Consider the following 25,113-nt stretch of genomic DNA (forward strand, 5'->3'; position numbering starts at 1 on the left):
GCACTTTGGAAACAGTTTTTTAATAGTATGAATTATGTTCCACAAAACATTGTCCCATACATTCCTAAATGTACTTGTGCCAGTCCGCCACAAATAAAACATTTTTGGGGAATAGGTTATCAATTTATTTAGCATTATTTTTTTATATTTTGCCATACAGGAAGCTAACGCTTCACATATATGTGAATAATGTTCCACAAAAGATTGACTAGGTTATGTGTTTAAAATTTGAGTTTGAGATTTCTGTAGCAATGCAAATTTTTGTTAGCCTGTCATTGAGCTCATCGACTGTATGTTAGCATTAAGCTAGAGGCATAAAAGCTAACCTTTATCCTGCCTAAACTTTTATCAGCTTATACCAAACAGTATTGTTGATTTAGCAGGACTCCTACATATATGTGTACATCATATGTAGATTAATGTACTTACCTCTGTGTGCTTACTTTTACAGTAACTTCATTTTGAAGGCTATCAATAAACATCAAGTTTGAATATGTTTTCTTTTATCTATAAACTGTTTACTTTTCTGCCAAACTAAACTTGAACATTCAGCATGCAGAAAAATATGTAAATAAACCACGGGTGTAAAAAGTACAGCCTGTGTTACATTGTAGTAATACAATAAGGAGCTACAATTGAATATTACAGCGAAACAACATAAAGTAACAAGAATTTTTTTTTTGGATACTAATAACACAGAATTATCTTTAAATATACGTATACATTCTGAGCCTTTTTTAAAAATACATGTGTCATACTGACAGTTCCTCACCCTTTCCCGACTCTTTGGAACAAAGAAATATGACTCCCTCATTCTCTAAGCCACTCATTCGGTGTGGTTTCTCTCCCTCCCTCTTCCTCCTCCTCCTCCTTCGCCGCTTCCTCCTCCTGCGTCTCCGTCGGCTTCAGTCCGCAGGAAGGATGGAGGGAAAGGGGGAAACAAAAAGGAAAAAACAAAACAGACAGACAGAAAATGAAAAAAATATGAAGGCTGATGAGTGTCAGTGAACAGGCAGATATATATATATATATATATATATATATATATATATATATATATATATATATATATATATATATATATATATATATATGTATACACATACTGTATATGTGTATATATATATATATATATATACATATAAACGTATATGTATATGCGTACACACATATATATATATATATGTACGTATATGTATATATATATATATATATACGTACATATACGTATATATATATATATATATATATATATATATATATATGTATATATATATATATATATATATATATATATATATATATATATATATATATATATATATATATATATATATATATATATATATACATATATATATATCTTTATTTATATATCACTATATCCACATGAAAGAGCAAGGAAGCGGCCGAACAGTGAAACAGGAAGTGGAAGGTCACTCACAGAGAGTGTGTGTGAGGGATGGAGTGGATGACATTTGTAGGTGAGTGACATTTGGAGCCTTAAGTGGAGAAAGTAAAAGAACACACACAAAGCAGTAACTCACGCACATATACAAAGAGGGAAAATAACGCACATTGACAGACATGTATGTGGAGCTTGGAATTATTTGACCACACTTGACAAAGTAAGCATTTTCTTGCTTTTTTGTTTCATGCCCACCATGTCTTTGTCAGTGTTTTTATTTATATAGTTTACCTTCAAGGGTAGAAGGTTTTCACCTCAGTTTTAGTTAGACCATGTATGTAACCATATTTGTGAGCTCAAAATGATGTACATTTTTTTAACATGCTGTATGTCACATGAGCAGAGCAGCTTCACGACTAAATAGACGGCTGGTTACACCATTATATTATAATACACATCTATAAAAAGACCCATTTATAATTTTTAAATCTGCAATACGCTGTGAGTACACAAAGTGGTGAGGGAACTCAACATTTTACTTGTTAATTAAGTACATGAGGACATCCAGAAGATGCCTGGGGGAATACATTGTGGTTTTCCATGAATTCCTGGTTTTATTTAGAGCTTCCGCATTCCGAGCGGCGTGGCTCGGTTGGTAGAGCCACCGTGCCAGCAACTTGAGGGTTCCAGATTCGATCCCTGCTTCCGCCATCCTAGTCACTGCCGTTGTGTCCTTAGGCAAGACACTTTATCCACACCTGCTCCCAGTGCCACCCACACTGGTTTGAATGTAACTTAAAGATGCAGATAATGGGTTACACTATGTAAAGCATTCTGAGTCTCTAGAGAAAAGTGCTATATAAATATACTTAGCTTCACCTCCATGTTATTTTTGGACTTATGCAAAACTAAATCTCTACTTGTGGACATGTTGCTAGGCACCATTGTGTGTGTGTGTGTTTGCAAGAACTAGAGAAAGAGCTCTACCTTTGTTTTGTGGCTCTGCTCTGTACCCAGTCCAGAACCGGCTGTGTGGAGCTCCTTGGAAACTACACACAAAAACTCAGCCTGGTCCTCTGTTCCGTAGCTGTATGATGAGCCGATGTTCACCATCTAGAAAACACACACCAAAAAATAGGATTCATCAGCAGGAAGTAAAGCTCACCCAGGAAAAAAAACACGTGAGCGAGGAGAGACACAATTGTTCGAGCATGCTGGGTCAGGTAGGGGAGCGGACAGCCGGTCGTTGCACAATCAGCGGTGGACTTAACAAGAAGCACGATTTACTAATGCCAACATAAATATGTATAAACAACAACAGGTTAGCATTTATAGATTAAACTTTGTGCAGAGCGTCTACTGCATGCAAGGTGGCAAAGCAGCAGGTTGGAGGAGCTCAGTGTGATCTGTAGTCTGCTACTTTTGTGTGTGCCACTCACATCAGGTGAATAAAAATTGGCTACCTGATAAGACACAAAGTAGGCACTGAAACTAGACATGACTACATTACTGTTTGGTTTAAGTGCAACAGTTCTGCACTTTTAAAACTATACAGTAGATCCGAAAAGTATTCACAGCAGCACTTCAGAGGCTTTTTCCAAAATAGAATAAATACATTTTCCCCCCAAAACAATTCTACAACCAACCGCCAAAAATGACAAAATGGGTACTAATGGAGCTATAGAAACATCTTAAGGATGATCAGTCAAAGCAGGATTTACATTGACATGCATTTTTGGTGTTTTTTTAAACACATTTGCAAACAAAATAAAAATGTTGCCATTGTAGGGTGTTGTGTAGAATAAAGCTGTAATGTAACCAAACGAGGAAAAAGTAAAGCGCTGAGAATCTATTTTTTTTAATGCACTGTAACTTCTGACCTAACACACACTACTGTCTGAAACTGACAAAACTGACTTGTTTTGGGAAAGTAGCACGGAAAGTTATGTTCATATTGAATGTGTGGATTGCAGAACAGGCCATTTTTATAATGAAGGCTTAAAAACAGGAAGTGTTTGCTGACAAGTGTGACCCAAAATATAATCAGTCCACTCAGCAATTACTGACATTTTAATGTCCTTCTCCAATAAATTGCATTGCAGCTGTGGATTTTTTTTTTGAAATGACAAAATGGCCGTCACAACAGAAGACGTGCCTACCTTGAAAGCTAAATGGGAAAGATAGTGAGGTTTAGGGTCTGCACTCGATAATGTTAAGGAGGACCTGACTATAGACCTAATTTGAATATTTTTGGGGAATGCAGCAGGCGGGGCTCAGGTCAGGGCCAAAAGGGTTTGGGGAGGGTCAAAGTTGAAGGGTCAGCAGCAGCATGAGTCCAACCCACAGTCCAGAGCAGTCCAGTGCGGGGCTTTCTGCAGGCGCGCACGCTGACCTGCTCAAACTTCCAGCCGTCGGACATTGTGGAGACCATTTGGGTCAGCTCCTCCTCCTGGCACTGCAACACTCGATAGACGTGCTTAGGGGGAACCTGCTGGTGTGGGGGGGAGAGAGGAGAAGGAGGAAAAGGCAATGTCAATTAATTTGAGAAATTTCCGAGATGAACATGGAGACAACATTTTGAAAGAACCAAATGACTATGTTTAGAACACGGATTACATTATCTTAAGAGTAACAAAAGTGTCCGTAAATCAGCATTTTCTATTTTCGGACAAGTGAAGCACACAGGACCGCAGGCATGCACAGTGAAGAACAGTACAACACAACACAGGGAGAGTGGGAGTATGCTGGACAGAGCGGAGTGATTATGTAAGTGTGAGTGCAACCATCCTGAAAAAGAAAGGAGAGGGACGCAGCAGTAGCAGCACTCTCGTTTGAAAAGCACAGAAGGGTGAAGGTCCAATAGTAACAACATGATGGGACTGTTGGTGCGGACGATCCATCACCGCTCTGCTGTCATTTCTACCCAGAATATGACAACACTATCCTCTCAGCTGCAGCATTCTGAGAAGATTAGTTAACTGTGTTAAAAAAACAGTGATTTGGAGTTTACCTGCGTGGACTTGGAGTCCCTTTCAACAATCCGCTCCTTTATCAGCTTAATCAGAGGAGTGATGTTGTAGAACTCAGCCTCCTCCAGGACACCTTGAAGCAAAAGGAAAACACGAGTCAACTACTGTGTGCAGACAGCAAGAACACACAATCACATTACAAAATGATTTAGTTTGAAATTAGTTTACATTGTAAACCATTAATGATTAATACAGTCTTAATTGCCTTAAGGTCAACTTTTTCTTATTCAATGCACAGTTTTACTCTACGTTTTAGCTGTTTGTGGCCCTTTTCTTTAAACAACAATAACCAATATACTTGGAGCCTGATCTACTAAAGATTTGCGTGTATATATACACGTGCAAACTTGATAACGCATGCAAAACTGATCTGCTAAGGTTGTGCGCCGAGGGTTGAGTTTTTTAAGTGACCAAAATAAGGAGCACAATCTATTAAGCATGTCTATCTTTTTGTATATGCAGAATACATGCTGATTATCAAAACGGCCACAATACTGGGAGGAGAAAATGCAAATATAATTATTTAGCACGTGCAGTGTGATTTATCAAGGCTGAAACTGTTCTGCATTCTACTCTTTGCATCTAGTACATCTAGAAAGGACGTGCAAACTGGCAGTTGAGCAAAAATGGCAGTGAGAAAGGAGGTGATTGCATTGCAGCTACATCCTACGTATGCTTGTAAACATATATGGACTGTCAAAAACTAAAATATTAGATATACTGTCTATTCAGCAATAGCATTTTAGAATCTTATAGCTGATGGATGACTTATGTGGCTGATTAAAACAAATTCAATTGATGCGTTTTAGAGTATGCTGGTGTTTTTTCATATAAATGAACAAAACTTCTTGCAGTATCCATTTATTGCATCTGGAGCGCACTCTTGTATTTTTTTAGTGCCAGCGACTCTCAGGGCGCACCTTCGGCGCACTAAAGAAGTGTGTTTGACTGTAGATGCACTGCAGGACTGCTTTTAAAATGCCCCTAAAAAGTGGTACATAAATGAGTGATTCCATGGTGACAGCGGGTAGTACACGCAAAAACTTGACTTAAGTAAAGCGGTCTGCTCCAGTTATAGGGGTCAGTTAGGCAGTCTTAATAGATCGCGTACAACATGGCAACTAATACATGCAATTCTATAGTTTGCACATGTTTAGCGAGTGGTATTTGGATCCTAGTAAATCATGCTCAATCAGAACTAATACTCTGATAATGGGCTGATAATAATACAATACTGCATATTGTATTATTTAAATCTTCGTCTAGAAATTATTTCTTGTTGGGATAGCCTTTGTTGTGTAAATATTGTCTAATCTTAAACATGAAGAGAAAGAAGGGGAACATGAGACATTGATTATTAATTATTTAAAGTTGTTCTACATCAGCACTAACCGTGATATGAAATGTTCATATCGTTACATTTCTACTATGCACCTTCTTCAGCCAGCTCCTTGTTGTAGACCAGTTTGCCGTGTCGCAGGTAGTTCAGGATGGGTCCGAAGTAGGTGGGATCTCTGTCAATCACATAGGCTCCCGTCTCATCCTGTTGCACAAAGAATTAGAACATACACATTAGAGCTGCAGCTATCGATTATTTCAGTAATTGAGTAATGTATCGATTATTTTAGTAATCGAGTAATTTATCGATGAGTGTGTTCGACTAACAGAGTCATCAGATAAAACCCACTTTATAGCATGCACACCACCACTCTCATGTGCGTTCTATTGCAAGTTGCAACAGCAGTGCGAAAACTATGTTAGCATATTTAAAAATCCAGGCACTCCCTGCGGTCCAGATTTTATAAATTTGTGTTAGTTACATTAGTTAAGATTTTTTCGAATCAAATAATTGACTTAATCGATTAATCATTGCAACCCTACACATTAACAACATTAGCAATGTAACACTATTACAAATAATCATACACTTCTCTCTTGATTAATCTTCTGAAATCTTAACATGTTCTCCAACTAAATTCTCAATGTATTAGCTACAGTTACCTAACCCATGAATGGGAGTTATGCTTAAATGTGTATGCAATGTTTTTAAAATGATGATATTTGGGATCAATGGATATATTTGATAGAAAGTACCAATAAAGCAAGTACAAACCCTGTTTCCATATGAGTTGGGAAATTGTGTTAGATGTAAATATAAACGGAATACAATGATTTGCAAATCCTTTTCAACCCATATTCAATTGAATGCACTACAAAGACAAGATATTTGATGTTCAAACTCATAAACTTTATTTTTTTTTTGCAAATAATAATTAACTTAAAATTTCATGGCTGCAACACGTGCCAAAATAGTTGGGAAAGGGCATGTTCACCACTGTGTTACATGGCCTTTCCTTTTAACAACACCCAGTAAACGTTTGGGAACTGAGGAGACACATTTTTTAAGCTTCTCAGGTGGAATTCCTTCCCATTCTTGCTTGATGTACAGCTTAAGTTGTTCAACAGTCCGGGGGTCTCTGTTGTGGTATTTTAGGCTTCATAATGCGCCACACATTTTCTATGGGAGACAGTTCTGGACTACAGGCAGGCCAGTCTAGTACCCGCACTCTTTTACTATGAAGCCACGTTGATGTAACACGTGGCTTGGCATTGTCTTGCTGAAATAAGCAGGGGCGTCCATGGTAACGTTGCTTGGATGGCAACATATGTTGCTCCAAAACCTGTATGTACCTTTCAGCATTAATGGCGCCTTCACAGATGTGTAAGTTACCCATGTCTTGGGCACTAATACACCCCTATACCATCACAGATGCTGGCTTTTCAACTTTGCGCCTATAACAATCCGGATGGTTCTTTTCCTCTTTGGTCCGGAGGACACGACGTCCACAGTTTCCAAAAACAATTTGAAATGTGGACTCGTCAGACCACAGAACACTTTTCCACTTTGTATCAGTCCATCTTAGATGAGCTCAGGCCCAGCGAAGCCGACGGCGTTTCTGGGTGTTGTTGATAAACGGTTTTCGCCTTGCATAGGAGAGTTTTAACTTGCACTTACAGATGTAGCGACCAACTGTAGTTACTGACAGTGGGTTTCTGAAGTGTTCCTGAGCCCATGTGGTGATATCCTTTACACACTGATGTCGCTTGTTGATGCAGTACAGCCTGAGGGATCGAAGGTCACAGGCTTAGCTGCTTACGTGCAGTGATTTCTCCAGATTCTCTGAGCCCTTTGATGATATTACGGACCGTAGATGGTGAAATCCCTAAATTCCTTGCAATAGCTGGTTGAGAAAGGTTTTTCTTAAACTGTTCAACAATTTGCTCATGCATTTGTTGACAAAGTGGTGACCCTTGCCCCATCCTTGTTTGTGAATGACTGAGCATTTCATGGAATCTACTTGTATACCCAATCATGGCACCCACCTGTTCCCAATTTGCCTGTTCACCTGTGGGATGTTCCAAATAAGTGTTTGATGATCATTCCTCAACTTTATCAGTATTTATTGCCACCTTTCCCAACTTCTTTGTCACGTGTTGCTGGCATCAAATTCTAAAGTTAATGATTATTTGCAAAAAAAAAAAAAGTTTATCAGTTTGAACATCAAATATGTTGTCTTTGTAGCATATTCAACTGAATATGGGTTGAAAATGATTTGCAAATCCTTGTATTCCGTTTATATTTACATCTAACACAATTTCCCAACTCATATGGAAACAGGGTTTGTATAAAGCCTGCAATATCACACACCAAAAAGTTCTGCAGTCAAGGACAAGGCGGGTGAGGACGCACGGATGATGGGAAGGAGGATGAGGACTGAGAATCAGCTGCTATAATCACATTAGTGTGTTTAGTGCGAGAGTCTGCAGAGAAATTCAGTGTGTGGAGTCGAAGAGCATCAGAGGACAAAGTGACACTGACATTTGACTGTGTGAGCTTGACAATAGTGGCCAGGACGAGTTCTAAAAAAACACTTAAATCGATTTAGTTGAGATGGCAAACAGGAAGTACAGTTATAATTTCTATTAAAAGTAGAATTCCATGAAATTCCAGTTAATCATTTTGGTGTATTTCTTAGAATTATGCACTGCAGTATATTTCATACATGACTCTTCTTTTTCTCCATTGAAATATTATTACTCTAAAACTCATGTACATATTACACAATATATTTTTTATTTAAAAACAATTTTTTAGCACACATCTTACCACAATCCTGCACAGGACATGCAATATACAAAATGACATAGGGATTGCTATGATATAATGAATCTGTATCAACAGCATAATTGGTTATACTCTTTAATTCGTAGGATTCGGATGAGGCGGCACTGGAAATGCTATGGTACTCTGTAATGTATTTGCTTTAATACCCAAGCCATAATCCAATAGTTTCACACGCAAGTTTCCTGTTGTCTATCAATGACAGGCAATATAATGGAAAGTGTATAAAATAAAGAACATTTAGGCATCTCTAAAACAAGTGCTTATTCTAAACACCCATGAAGGTCTATTTGTGCATGTATCTACATTCAAATAAGTTATCCTAACTCTGCACCATATAACACATGATCTCTGAAATCCACTGTCTCCCTGTGTTATACAAACCCCGTTTCCATATGAGTTGGGAAATTGTGTTAGATGTAAATGTAAACGGAATACAATGATTTGCAAATCCTTTTCAACCCATATTCAATTGAATGCACTACAAAGACAATATATTTGATGTTCAAACTCATAAACTTTATTTATTTTTTCCAAATAATAATTAACTTAGAATTTCATGGCTGCAACACGTGCCAAAGTAGTTGGGAAAAGGCATGTTCACCACTGTGTTACATGGCCTTTCCTTTTAACAACACTCAGTAAACGTTTGGGAACTGAGGAGACATATGTTTTAAGCTTCTCAGGTGGAATTCTTTCCCATTCTTGCTTGATGTACAGCTTAAGTTGTTCAACAGTCCGGGGGTCTCCCTTGTGGTATTTTAGGCTTCATAATGCGCCACACATTTTCAATGGGAGACAGGTCTGGACTACAGGCAGGCCAGTCTAGTACCCGCACTCTTTTACTATGAAGCCACGTTGATGTAACACGTGGCTTGACATTGTCTTGCTGAAATAAGCAGGGGCGTCCATGGTAACGTTGCTTGGATGGCAACATATGTTGCTCCAAAACCTGTATGTACCTTTCAGCATTAATGGCGCCTTCACAGATGTGTAAGTTACCCATGTCTTGGGCACTAATACACCCCCATACCATCACAGATGCTGGTTTTTCAACTTTGCGCCTATAACAAACCGGATGGTTCTTTTCCTCTTTGGTCCGGAGGACACGACGTCCACAGTTTCCAAAAACAATTTGAAATGTGGACTCGTCAGACCACAGAACACTTTTCCACTTTGTATCAGTCCATCTTAGATGAGCTCAGGCCCAGATAAGCCGACGGCGTTTCTGGGTGTTGTTGATAAACGGTTTTCGCCTTGCATAGGAGAGTTTTAACTTGCACTTACAGATGTAGCGACCAACTGTAGTTACTGACAGTGGGTTTCTGAAGTGTTCCTGAGCCCATGTGGTGATATCCTTTACACACTGATGTCGCTTGTTGATGCAGTACAGCCTGAGGGATCGAAGGTCACAGGCTTAGCTGCTTACGTGCAGTGATTTCTCCAGATTCTCTGAACCCTTTGATGATATTACGGAGCGTAGATGGTGAAATCCCTAAATTCCTTGCAATAGCTGGTTGAGAAAGGTTTTTCTTAAACTGTTCAACAATTTGCTCACGCATTTGTTGACAAAGTGGTGACCCTCGCCCCACCCTTGTTTGTGAATGACTGAGCATTTCATGGAATCTACTTGTATACCCAATCATGGCACCCACCTGTTCCCAATTTGCCTGTTCACCTGTGGGATGTTCCAAATAAGTGTTTGATGAGCATTCCTCAACTTTATCAGTATTTATTGCCACCTTTCCCAACTTCTTTGTCACGTGTTGCTGGCATCAAATTCTAAAGTTAATGATTATTTGCAAAAAAAAAAAGTTTATCAGTTTGAACATCAAATATGTTGTCTTTGTAGCATATTCAACTGAATATGGGTTGAAAATGATTTGCCAATCATTGTATTCCGTTTATATTTACATCCAACACATTTTCCCCAACTCATATGGAAACGGGGTTTGTATTATCCCATAACACACGTGGCAATAAAGCCAGTTCAGACTTGTGGTGGAATATATATTGGCACCGTGACACAGAAGAGAAGTTTCCAGTCAATTTGAAAGAGGGGAGGGAGAAAAGGCAGTAAATATGCTCAGACATGAGTGTTATGAAACTCAAGTGCCTCATCTGCTATGGAATTTAATCAGTATCAAATACTGCATAGCTACAATTGAGATAAATAATGAGGGAGTCGTGGCCTGGGGACCGGTTCTCTTAAGTACCAGTAATCTCAATAAAACAGTTACACACAAGTAGATAATGCATGTGCATGTATGCATGTGTGGGTTTCAAAACAAAAGACCCATGAGATGTAGCAGACTGAAAGTGTCTCCAGCTTGGAGAATATGGGCTTCTCTCCAGAGACAGGACACAAACACCTGGGTTGAACCAACATGCGAGCAAAAGCATTTTCAGTCTCACGCATGTTGTCACAAGTACCTTCTTCAGGTTTCTCAAATAATTTGGCTCAAAATTAGATTTCTACAACACACGGAAACACCTTAATCTTTTTTTTTTTCTTTTCTTTTTTTTAAATGTCCTGCCCAGCTTCTCGGGCAAATCATATAGCAGATGTAGATGCCCATATCGGCTGATCAGATTTACTTTACAAAAGAGAAGTGTAGGATACTTCTCTTGTTGCCTTATTTGTATTTTGACTTTATTAAATGTATTTATATTATCATTTGGTGCAGCCGGGCCGGAGCAGGAGGGGATAGAAAGAGAAAAAAAGGAAGACAGAGGGGGGAATTGTGGGGACAAGAGGGGGATTAGACAGAGAGACAAAAACAACAACAGCAAACACAACAACAACAACAACAGAGCAACATCAGCAAATACGACATGTACAAATATGATGGTAAAAGTAATAGCAAATAAGCAGTTTGCGAAAATAAAAAATAATACAGAAATGACAATGAGCATTGTTACCCTAAAAATGGAGCAATATGAATACCAATAGAAATAGTGCTATTGATAATAAACAATACCAATACTTTACCTTTATTATCAACAATACAATTGTTCAAATGCAACAATACATATACGTAATGATAACTTGAGATACGAAAGAATGCAGAAAAATGGAGGGGAAGAAAGAGAAGCAACCTACATTAACCTTGTAGATTGTTATAGTAACAATAGGTTAAGCTTTGTCAGTGTGCCATGTGTTATACCCAGTTTACCCTAGGGCAACAACGTTAATATATGTTTGATGTAACGTGATTATGTGCATGAGTGTATGTGTGCATATGTACTTGTATATGTACAGTATGTGTATATGTGTGCTTATACAGTGAATGTATATGTACAGTATGTGTATGTGTGTGTTTGTACAGTGAATATATATGTACAGTATGTGTATACAGTATGTGTGTTTGTACAGTGAATGTATATGTACAGTATGTGTATATGTGTGTTTGTAGAGTGAATGTATATGTACAGTATATGTATGTGTGTGTTTGTACAGTGAATGTATATGTGGAGTATGTGTATGTGTGTGTTTGTACAGTGAGTGTATATGTACAGTATGTGTATATGTATGTTTTTACAGTGAATGTATATGTACAGTATGTGTATACAGTGTGTTTGTATAATGAATGTGCGTGTGGATGTACGAACTTTAAGTGTGTAAATATGTACTGTATTTGTATATGTATGTGGGAGCGTAGGTACCTATGTATGTGTGTATGTATGTATGTATGTGAGTATATGTGAATTTGCATGTACAATACATTTGACTCCCAGTGTGTGCGGGAGCCAGAGTACGGCCCCAGCCTCCCCGAGAGCCCATCAAACAAACAGTAGGTGCGGTGCCCAGGGAACCAGGGACCACCGCCCCCACGCAGCCAAGCCGGACAGCGACAGGAACCCCAGAGCCTGGCCCACCGCGCCGCCCACAAGGGCCAGCAGCAGGCCGCAGACAGACGCACCCGGCAGAGGACAAGGCACGAGAAAAGCAGGGGGCAGCCAGACCCCAAGACAGCGAGAGACCACACCCCACACGGACAGAAAGGCGGGACGCCCCGCCCGAGGGGCCCGGAGACCCCCCGCAACCGGACGGGAAGACCGCCCCCCCGCCCCACCGGCAACCGGGCCCCCACGAGCCCCCCCCCCCGGAGAGCGCGGCGAGGCCAGCCCACGGCCACCCTACCCAAGCCGGCCGCCACAGGACCACCCAGCACGGGGCCACGGGAACCACCCACCCCACCCGCAGGGACCCCAACGATGGAGATGGAACAACCAGCAACCGCCCCGCTGAGTCCCCCCCTGAGGTAGGGGAAAATAAATAAATAAAATACATAAATAAATAATAATAACAATATTAATAAAATATATTAAAAAATAAGAATAAATAAATAATTAAATCTATTTAAAAAAAAAAAAAAAAAAAGAATTAAAAGAAGATCACAGACATGCTGACACACAAGGTCGCTACCCCAACAACAAGATTTCTACAACACACGGAAACACCTTAATCTAATCGCGTTTGGCTTTTTAAAGAAATATTTAACACACCTTGATTACACGATTGGAAAACAGTTCTCAGTCTCGCTTAAAACCGCTCCCCCTGCAACCTGTTAACTAGGAACCTTTACATGACAATCTATTTTGTAACAGACGCTATATTTTTACTATTTTCATCGAATCGTAGCTCCTGAAACGTAATCATAATCGAATCGTGAGCTGCCCAAAGATTCCAACCTCTTGCGGTGACAGGGGATGGTTTGAGTGGCGGAAGGTGACACGGTCTGTTTCCCCCCGCATGCATGCGCCACGCATGCTCCACACAAGGGCTGGGTGATATGGCAAAACATTTTTTTATCACGATTAATATTTTCATATCATCCGACCTCGATAAATATCACAATTTGTTTTAATTCTAGTGGATTGTCTCGTGCAGGACTATACTGAGTACTGCATCCCTACTGTGTACTACTGCAGTATCTTGCAACAGACATTTCCACCATGTTTGATGGAGGTAAAATATGCTCACAGCTGACAACTGTCATTTTGTTCATAACTATATTTGTGTTTACTGGAGGTGCAACTGTACAGGTAACCCGCGCTACTGTCCGTACTTGGTTTTAGAACCACGGTTTTGCGTCTTTTTCGGTACATTTTGTGGGGGTAAAGAGAACAACTTTTTTTCCTCTCGAAGTTCTTTTGTTTTTTTGCTTGTCATTACAAACAAAGTTCTTTTGTTTTTTGTCTTGTCATCACAAACATTCTGCAGTAGACAAAAGATCATTGGTGTGGTGAATACAGTAACACTTTTATTTAAAGTTAACATTTACTAAGCAACACTTTCAAATAGTAAATTATTAAATGTATTCTCTAATTACTGTATCTGATGCAGTGACCCACATTGTGGAGTTTTTAAAACTTAAATTCTCTATCTTATATTGAATGAACATAGATTAAAGTGCAGCTTGAATTTGAGATACTGTAAAATAATGTGTATCAACACATAAAACAAGTTTAATGATTATATCAGGAACAAAATGTTATTTTTCTCCACAAACCAAAAAAACCAAAAAGTGCCTGTTTGCAAATGCCATTAATACCAGTGCTTGTTACTCCAACAACAGGGACACGTTTTTTTTAGTACATGTTATATCAGAGGAGTGGAATCTTTGCAGACACATAAACAAAAAGTCTGATTACAAAAAATATTTAGATATAAAAATTTATTTTCTGATCAAATTAGTGGGTGTGTTGATTCTCCCAGTCGGGACCAATCCCGTCACATTCTCGGAGTGCCTGCAACGCCATGATTACTGGTGAGTTGCAGGAGATAGTGAAACTAAAACCGCTGCTCCTCCTTTTAAATGTTGTGTTTCAACTTCTATGCTAGTGTTAGACATATTTCTTTATTTTGTTCTTCTGGGCTGCACTTCCAGCTGAGTAATGGGACGAGGCACAATGCGATTGAACATTAAATAGTTTGTGAGGAGACTGACTTTCGCAACAGTGGAACGAGTTATTCGTGCATAGGAACACACGTTCACACATTCGTACACAAACACACACACATTCGTAGACACACACAGGATCCATCCATCCATCCATTTTCTACTGCTTGTCTCTTTTGGGGTCGCGGGGGGTGCTGGAGCCTATCCCAGCTGCACTCGGGCGAAAAGCGGGGTACACCCTGGACAAGTCGCCACCTCATCGCAGGGCCAACACAGATAGACAGACAACATTCACACTCACATCCACACACTAGGGCCAATTTAGTGTCGCCAATCAACCTACCCCCAGGTGCATGTCTTTGGAAGTGGGAGGAAGCCGGAGTACCCGGAGGGAACCCACGCAGTCACGGGGGAGAACATGCAAACTCCACACAGAAAGATCCCAAGCCAGTATCGACCACGGTCAATAAAAGGTGGATTGTTCCGTGCAGGATTATACCAAACTTTGTTGCTTCCCTACTGTTTACTACAGACATTTCCGCCATGTTTGATCGAGAAAATATGCTAACAGATGATCACTGTGATCGAACTCAAATTATCTGCGATCAACGATCACGATCACATAATCGCCCAGCTCTACTCCACACTCACCATTCATCCAACCTGCCGCAATACGCCACCAGTATAGACAAAAGATATACACGTACGGACGTATTATGACCTGGATCCCCTGTGCCCAGAAACAACTAAAATAGTAGGGCTAGACAAATGCTACACTAGGTCACCAACACTTTGGTTTCTTTGTTTGGGCAATTAATTCCCCGAAATGATACACCAACTAATAGGGGTGTAACAGTACACGGAAATTTCGGTTCGGTACGTACCTCGGTTTAGAGGTCACGGTTCGGTTTATTTTCGGTACAGTAAGAAAACAACAAAATATACATTCTTTTGGTTATTTATTTACCAAATTTGGGGTATTTTTTTAAATTATTTTATTTTATTTTTTTCCATGAAGAAATACAATCATGTGTGCTTACGGACTGTATTGATCTATATTGATATGTAATGGATATACTGTATTTTTTATGTTGATTTAATTAAAGAAAAAAAAAAAAAAAATTTTTTTTTTTATTTATTTTTATTTCTTGTGCGGCCCGGTACCAATCGGTCCGGCCCGGTGGTTGGGGACCACTGGTGTAGAGTACTGACAGAGACAGAGGCAGAACGATGCGGAGAAGCTTGTTAAGACTTTAGCTTGTGTGGAAACTCGTTCGGTACACCTCCGAACCGAACCGAACCGAAACCCCCGTACCGAAACGGTTCAATACAAATACACGTACCGTTACACCCCTACCAACTAAGATGTTTTGTGCAATGTTTGGCTTTATGATAACCAAGACAGCAAAACCGGGACACATTTTGTGCAATTTTTTTGTCCAAACCGACAAGTGGGGTGTTCACAAACCGAAGTACCACTCTATTAGGTTATCATAAGATCTTGATGTACTTGATTTATCATATTTCCTTTGACCACAAACTGGTTGAAACTGAATTAAAATCGCCTCTGTTGGTGCGCAGCCATGTACTGAACTTAATTTGGTCCTAATTGCATTGTGATATGGTTAAGCATCAATCACTACATACTCCATCTATCCATCTTCTTCCGCTTATCCGAGGTCGGGTCGCGGGGGCAGCAGCCTAAGCAGGGAAGCCCAGACTTCCCTCTCCCCAGCCACTTCGTCCAGCTCTTCCCGGGGGATCCCGAGGCGTTTCCAGGCCAGCCGGGAGACATAGTCTTCCCAACGTGTCCTGGGTCTTCCCCGTGGCCTCCTACTGGTCGGACGTGCCCTAAACACCTCCCTAGGGAGCCATTCGGGTGGCATCCTGACCAGATGGCCGAACCACCTCATCTGGCTCTTCTCGATGTGGAGGAGCAGCGGCTTTAGTTTGAGCTCCCCCCCGGATGGCAGAGATTCTCATCCTATCTCTAAGGGAGAGCCCCGCCACCCGGCGGAGGAAACTCATTTCGGCCACTTGTACCCCGTGATCTTGTCCTTTCGGTCATAACCCAAAGCTCATGACCATAGGTGAGGATGGGAACGTAGATCGACCGGTAAATTGAGAGCTTTGCCTTCCGGCTCAGCTCCTTCTTTACCACAACAGATCGATACAGAGTCCGCATTACTGAAGACGCCGCACCAATCCGCCAGTCAATCTCACGATCCACTCTTCCCTCACTCGTGAACAAGACTCCGAGGTACTTGAACTCCTCCACTTGGGGCAGGGTCTCCTCCGCAACCCAGAGATGGCACTCCACCCTTTTTCGGGCGAGAACCATGGACTTGGACTTGGAGGTGCTGATTCTCATCCGTGTCGCTTGCTTCACACTCAGCTGCGAACCGATCCAGTGAGAGCTGAAGATCCTGGCCAGATGAAGCCATCAGGACCACATCATCTGCAAAAAGCAGAGACCTAATTCTGCAGCCACCGAACCAGATCCCCTCAACGCCTTGACTGCACCTAGAAATTCTGTCCATAAAAGTTATGAACTACATACTACTGACAAGAATTCTTAACCATCAATAAATAGATTTGTATGCCCAAACTAGGGATGTAATAATGTGAACCTTCATATCATATCATAGTTAGTTAGTGGTTATTATTATTATCACGGTACTGGTGAATGTAATCAAAAACTATTCAACACAATGAAATCTTTTAATCAAGTTTTATTTAGAAAATAAACACACAGAGGAAATACTTTCCTTTGCAGAAACAACTGTACTTCCTAAGAGCCATATTATTGTTATTTGAGCGTATAAGTATGTTTAATCTCCTTCCGTTTTAGTAAAAGTTCTAGAGTGTTTCTCAATGATGAAGGCAAAATGGGAGTTGTGCTTCATTACCGGTTCATGTGACGTCACGTTGGTTCACCTCCTGTTGTAGATGTGTCCATGTATGGATGTTAATATTTACCACTCTGACCAAGGAGAGCACTCAATGCGCACAATTCAAAAGCTTGGTCTGGGTTACAGCAATGTGTTTACCCAAGTTTAGTTCGGAGCATGGTGTTTATAATGAGGAAAGACGTTAATCAGACTCAGATTTATTGGTCAAGTATGTTTTGTGTCTTGTATTTATGTGAGCATTTAAACTAGCTAACGATTAGCATGCAAGCTGCTTATTTAGGAAATTAGAAATATGTCCGTGAGTTTTTCAAATGGCAGTCATCGATCAGTTTTACGATAATCAAAATCATAACGTATACTAGTAACTGTGTGGTGGAATTTTACCGCTGTTTGTCATTGTACCTAGCCTAAACCTAGTTTGAAAATCCATTCTTAAAATGTTTTATTTTTCTTGGTGTTTTGTCAATAAACAAACTGCGTTGGGTGACGAAACTTTTCATCATCATTCGACAATTACGCAAAGACAAAACATTTTATTCTGGTGATTCTTCTTTGTGAAACATTACAGCAGCTTTTTTTTGTTTGTTTTTTATTTTGTCCACTTTTAGTATTCAAAATGTATTCCAATTAAACTTTCTTCCTGGCTACAGGTAGCACCACCTGCCACTTTGGCTAGTTTTTGACAGTCAGTAAATGTGTTTTCACGTGGGCTACTGTTCCTTTTTCATTAGTTTTTTGGATCCTAGAGTGAGAGTACCATTTTGTCATCAAAAACATGCAAGGCCACTGCTTTTTTTTTGGCTTTACGTTCTGGTGTAAAAGCTACAATTTGCATGCACATCAAAAATAGAATAGCCGGTAAGCTGGCCTAAACTTTGACAAATTGTGGAAATAAAATGTTATTGTGGCCAAGTGGAGTAGAGTTATTTAAAAAGCATCTCATCTGAGCTATTTTTGCATAACATGGAACACAATAGAGGTTGTCGTATTAGCGTGCAGTTATGTTTTAGTGGCTTATACTAATAAACAAACAAATGAATGCAGTTGCTAGTCATTATTAAGGATTTTGATGTTAGACCTGCTGAATGGAAAGAAATAGGCACTAATTTTGTCCACTGTTATATTATTCAAGTGACTAAACCCACAATTTGCAAGCAACATCATGGCGATTATATAATCAAACTATGTTTTTCCTTTGGGCTTCTGGACTGCAGCTCTATATTCATGCGGAAATGTTGCCACTCTGCATGAAACTGATGTGTCTGTCTTGAAATTGGTTCCCTGTGAAGTGAAGTGAATTATATTTATATAGCACTTTTCTCTTGTGACTCAAAGTGCTTACCATAGTGAAACCCATTATCTAAGTTGCATTTAAACCAGTGTGGGCAGGTGGGTAAAGTATCTTGCTCAAGTACACAACGGCCGTGACTAGGATGGCGGAAGAGGGGATCAAACCTGGAACCCTCAAGTTGCTGGCGCGGCTGCTCTAGCAATCGAGCAACGCCGCCCCATGCTTATGTCACTGATGAGGAAACAATGCATATAGCACACACTGCATGCAATATGATTTAAAAGACTAAGCAAATGACTAATAATAGAATATTAGCATTTTGACTGACTTTTCATCTAGTACTAGAGATATCGGTATCCATAAACTACCTTCTGTTATATAGAGGATGACAGCGAGTATTAGTGAGCCATAGGCTAAAATCACGTTGAGCTGCAATTTCTTCAAGATTCAACACTGCCCTATTGAGAGCAAAATGAGAGGCGGGTGAGAAGAAAATGAGTCACCCCTGCTGATACTGTCAATGACAAGGACAGAGTGGAAATGAAGATGAGGATGAGTGTGTGCACTCGATCTCGCGTTAGGCTGAGAAACAATGTGTGTGTGTCTACAGGGGGAGTTGGGAAACTCCTGACAGGTCACAACTGAAGGTCACATAGGAATATTCTCTCGCCAGTGTGGCGTGGAGGCAGCCATTGCTGCTGTTAAGCAAATAGTACTTTAATTTAATTTTCTTTTTTTTTTTTCACGCTTGGTCAGCAGAAAAGAACATCTGCTCATTTGGAGAGGTTAAAATGTTGTACAATAAGGCACATTGAGCACAGAGGGATAGCAGTCATTTGTGTTGTTCGTCAATAGCCTGAACACGTTTTTGCAAATCCCACTGAATCAAAAAGTTACCCTCCTCAGATTTAAGTATTCTTAAGAGAAGTTATTTTATTATTGCCGTATTTTCTAAAATAGTTCCATTCGCTCAAAAGGGCACCTGGCTGTGCTATTTTATCATCATCAATCAATGGGCTGCAACTAATGACTATTTTGATAGTTGACTACTCGATTATTTTATCTTATGTTTTCACCTGCGATGTTGTTGCTGGTCACGCTGACTCATTCATGTTCGTTTCTCTCTTGGAAAACAAGAGTAATGATGCCACCGACTACTATTAAGGGCACATTTGTATTATTGTTGCCCCCCTATCATCCCCCTGAAACAAATAAACACCACAGCTCAAACAGATGTCTCTAGGGAAAGGCGATATGTCCTAAAATATATATTGCGATATATATTGCAGCTAACTGTGAAAACGAAATATATCGCTATATAATATTTGGTTTGTACATGATAATAGAACCTTTTCAAAAACGGTTACAAAGCCTCCTAATTTAGATTCTGCCATATGTAATAACATATTACATAATTTCCGGTTGTATTATTTTCACAAATCTATTGCTATTCCACTTGTTAATTTATTGCAACTAGCTGATTACTTTCTGTTGTGACATGGTTCTATCTACACTTCTGTTGAAATGTAATAAGCAATTATTCTTCTGTTGTTTGGATACTTAATATTAGTTTTGGGCGATACTAGAAATTTGGGCATTGATTCAATACCAAGTAGTTACAGGGGGCAATATTGGTCATGCCAATACTATTTTCCTGATTACATTTTTGATCAAGATTATAATCAGACAAAAACACAGGATGGCAAACAATATGAATTAAATATTTAAATTATGTTTAACTATTGGTTCTGATTTATATGATTTGGTTTTCGCCCTTAAAGCCCTCCTGTATCCAGAGACTTATTTTCGGAATTTTGTTAACCAAAAATTTTTTTTGATAGTAAAAAATATTGATCTTACCACTGTGATATCGTCCTGATATTATACGTTATCGTTACTGTCGATATTTGTGTTAATCTACCTTTGTTAGGAATCAAAAGCCTGTCGTTAGCGTATCTTCCTACGGTGACTAGTGTAGCATGTTTAGCTATTCCTTGTCCTCCTGGGATGATACCTGTAAAAAAAAACAGTTTATTTTTCACCATGGAGACGAGGATTACTGTCTTAGAAGTGGCTTTCGCTGTGGAGGGACATTACCCGCTAGCAAGAATGCTACATTGCGTTGAGGACGCCTACGATCGCTTGTCACTGTCCAATTTTTGGCATATAGCAAGCATAGGCAATCAACATGCATTATCACGATATAGCGATAGTATTAAAAGTTCTATCGTCGGCCAAACGTATATCGTCTATATTGCGCAACCCTAGATGTCTCCCCTATCAACTAAGGAAAAAAATAGCAAGCCAGACTTTGGGCAGTTGTCATTAACCCTGTGACATCTGATACCGCCATGTGTCGCGATAAATGTCATTACCACAACACAAACCATCTGCAGACATGGCATCTGTAAAGCTGACGTTATCAGTGTATGCAGGAGTGTGGCGATCATGTTGTATTTTTCTGGCAAACATACAACCGAAATATAGCAGAATACAAACCAAAGTACAAACCATGGCTCTGAGTGGTTTGGAGCTTGTCCAACGTTATCATTTCCATGGCAGATCGCTTTGGCCCCCATGTTGCCTAAAGCGAGCTTTTTGCACTAGTCGGACACAGCAGCTGTAGGAACAACCCCAGTCTTTTCTTTGTTGCTGCCTTTTTCTCCTTGCAGAATGTTTGCAGGGCATTTGGTGCAGGTTGCACATGGGATGTCTTACTCTGAATGTGTGAATAAGTTACGCAAAGTCGACGACATGTTTGTTTACACTGTGAGTTCCGGTGAGCTCAGAGGAAGTTTACGACCGCCTGCGAGCTAGCTAGAAGCGCTTAAGTTGTTCACCCTAACCCGCCTACAGCACAGTACGGGTAATCTTGCCTCATTGGGGCGTTTTTTTAAATCGGTTATCTGAGCAATTTTTTTATGTTATCATTTTGAAGGAGAGCCAATTATCACCACCAATAGACAATGAGCCATACCATCATCTCTTACTATCACACCCATACTTATAGTATCAACATATCAAAGGCAAAAGCAGTATAGAAATCAGCATTATCGGATATTTTTTGTAGTCTCTCTAATGCTACATGTGACTACTAGGAGCTCCCTGCAGTGCACTCGCTTTGCTCATAAGATGCTTCTGTACAGCCATAGTGAATGTGCACCCCTCCTGCAGAAGAGAAGGCACGTGTTCTTCCATCTGACTCCAGCTAGAGTCACACCACAAAAGGATGCTGAGCCACACACACACACACGTGCCTATCGTTCACATTCATTATGAGAGACATGCCGATGTATGTTATTATATATGTTTAAAAAATTCTAAATATTAAATAAATGCGATCAAAAGTCCGCTTACAATGGAGCCTATGGGAGCCGCGCAATTCCGCCTACAAAGCCCTTTAAAAAAACATCCCAACGCCTCCATTGAGGCTTTATATACAATATATAATATATATCTATATACACATATACATATATATATATACACATATATAAATACATACAGTATATATATGTATATACATACATATATATATACATACAGTATATATATATATATACACAGTATATATATATATATATATATATATATATATATATATATATATATATATATACATACATATATATATATACTTATATATATATATATATATATATATATATAAGTATATATATATATGTATGTATATATATATATATATATATATATATATATATATATATATATATATATATATATATATATATATATATACACACACACATACACACATATATATATACATATATATATACACACACACATACACACATATATATATATATATATATACACAGGTATATTAGGGGTGTAACGGTACGTGTATTTGTATTGAACCGTTTCGGTACGGGGGGTTCGGTTCGGTGGTGTACCGAACGAGTTTCCACACAAACATATTAAGCTAAGCTAGAGTCTTAACAAGCTGCTCCGCTTCCTTCTGCCTGTCTCTGTCAGTACACAGAACCCAGCATTGTCCCACCCACACAATCATCTGATTGGTTACATACAGAGCGGTAACAGCCAATCAGCAGTGCGTATTCAGAGCACATGTAGTCAGTACTTAGCGTTTAGCAGGTAAGCATCAGGCAGCGGACTCTCCCCAAATTATAATAAACACCTCCCAGTCAACTACTAGTAACATCACTATGAGCCCGTTGACCTTCTAGAAATATAAAGTGCACCTCAGCTCGCTCGCAGTCCTGGCTTGAGGTGAAGGCTAATTTGCTTTTAGCGCAACGTTAGCTCAATTTGCGGTGTGTGTGTGTGCGTGTGTGTGTTACGGACAGCAAAGCCCTCTCTGGCTGTTATTTCACTTTACCTTTTTCTGTGTTGATTGAGCTGTGTTGAAGCATCAAAAAAGGACATTATGTTAAATGAAGAGTTTCTGTCTCTGATAGTTGATATAATAATGTAACTGCATCATTAAGCCTACATGAACTCCATGGTGTTCAGGGATGAATAGTCTCTCCTATTGATATTGTACTATTTTTTCAGCTATAGTTACATTAATCATTAGTAATGGAGCAGCCTAGTTTTGAATGGCAGGGTCCCTGCTATCACACGTTGATAAAAATATAACATTTACATAATAAAAATCAACTACAGGCTTCCCAAATGCTGTAATAAATTAAGCACGATGAGTTGACTTGAAACTGTTTAATGTTGCACTTTTTATATGTAGAAGAAAAGTTTTGTCATTTTATTTAATCTGAGCAACAACTCGAGGCAGTTTAATGTGAATTAACGTGGGCAGAATTATTATAGTGTTCCAGATGTTAAAAGGATAAAGCCATTGTTTACAAATTTGGTAAATAAATAACCAACATTTTTTATATTTTGTTGTTTTCTTACTGTACCGAAAATGAACCGAACCGTGACCTCTTTTATTTATATATATATATATATATATATATATATATATATATATATATATATATATATATATATATATATATATATATATATATATACACACATATATGTAAATATATATAATAATAGAAGAACAGAAGAAAACATACACATACGCATTCATACACGCACACGCATACACAGCACTATTGACAATAACAAAGCAAAGACAAAACATGGCATGGCACTGAGAATTTGAGGAAAAAAATTATCTAACTATGTACGTACGTAACACATGCACGCGCATTAGCCTTGGGCTTTGTTAGCTAATGATAGCGATTTGGATGGTTAGTGTTAGCTGTCATTGTATGTATGTACGCAAATTGTTTGTTGCTTCTCTTGGACTGCTTTTGAATGTATGCACACGCTCTCTGCACGTACAAGTTGTCGAGACACGGCGAATGATCCGCCATAAACACCATTTTATTCGGGCCAATAACATTTTTTACGACTCAAATTTAGTAATTGTGAAAAATATAGACTGTTTTAACATCAAATGTGCTCTGTTAATCCACTAATGGTAACACAAACTAGCCATTAGTGTTTTTGTTATATTTTTTGCTTTGAAAAATGTAACTGTGAGCAAGTTGCAAACAGCCTCTTTAAGAGACGCAATCCACTTTGCACACGTTTAGTAGATCAGTTTTGCGTGTGCTATCAGGTTTGAACGTGCTTAGTACATACAAACTTTAAGTAAATCAGGACCTGTGTGTCCAACTGCAACCCGGAGAAGAAGATTGCACTTTGTCAGGCCTCTACCTTCACACCTGTACAACACCAGAAGATTAAGCACCTGCTGGTAGCTCTTAACCACAATAAGGTGGCAATCTCTCAGGGATGACAAAAAAAAAAAAAGAGTTAAATAAATAAAATAAAGTCCCCTTCATCCACATTTTATCAACCATCACAACATGTATCTTAACTTAATGACCTAATTATTAAACTGAATGTAACCTTAGGTAGGACTTCACTTACAATAGTGTATATTTATAAAACTGAAAAGTACAGTAGTCTTATTAATAACACAAAAAATATATTTTCAAACTAGTTTATCATTAGGTCAGCTGAATCATGCCTCAAAGTTTCTGCATTCTCCACTCATTTAAACAGAGAAACTTAACAGCACTGCCTACACTCTAGACATAGTAATGTTTTTTTCCCAAGTTGTTTTCTGTACCAACTAACAAGGAGTCAACAGTTCCCCCTGTTCTTTTAAATTGGATTTATTTCATTGTGTACTCTGACTAGAACGCATGTAGACACTTGCAGCGTGAGGAAGTTTACAATGACACAAATAATGGTAGCCTACATATTCGTTTTCATCACAGTTTGAACAGGAATAGCAATGTATAGCTCTTTTCGACGAAACAGCTCATTTCGACAGAAAACCTGAAGCAGCAAATACACACAGCTTTAACTTACAAACAA

The 25,113-nt window shown here is 39.0% G+C and overlaps 1 protein-coding gene across 7 annotated transcripts in view; it reads right to left on the reverse strand.

Moving 5' to 3' along the window:
* kctd17 (potassium channel tetramerization domain containing 17) overlaps positions 1-25,113 on the reverse strand; it is a 39,542-nt gene that overhangs the window by 8,667 nt on the left and 5,762 nt on the right. For 2 of the 7 annotated variants that reach the window (XM_062056186.1, XM_062056187.1), the window contains exons 2-6: positions 5,872-5,980; positions 4,419-4,510; positions 3,753-3,899; positions 2,396-2,521; positions 773-903 (exon numbers count right to left, since the gene is read on the reverse strand). In XM_062056186.1, the coding sequence (XP_061912170.1) occupies positions 811-903; positions 2,396-2,521; positions 3,753-3,899; positions 4,419-4,510; positions 5,872-5,980 (567 nt within the window). In that variant the 3' untranslated portion in view covers positions 773-810. Of the gene's footprint in view, positions 1-772; positions 904-2,395; positions 2,522-3,419; positions 3,900-4,418; positions 4,511-5,871; positions 5,981-25,113 lie in introns of those variants that run through there. The other 5 variants (XM_062056190.1, XM_062056188.1, XM_062056189.1 and 2 more) reach the window with 5 other exon arrangements.

This window comes from Entelurus aequoreus, linkage group LG08 (genome assembly GCF_033978785.1).
Source record: "Entelurus aequoreus isolate RoL-2023_Sb linkage group LG08, RoL_Eaeq_v1.1, whole genome shotgun sequence".
In the NCBI taxonomy this organism is placed as follows: Eukaryota; Metazoa; Chordata; class Actinopteri; order Syngnathiformes; family Syngnathidae; genus Entelurus; species Entelurus aequoreus.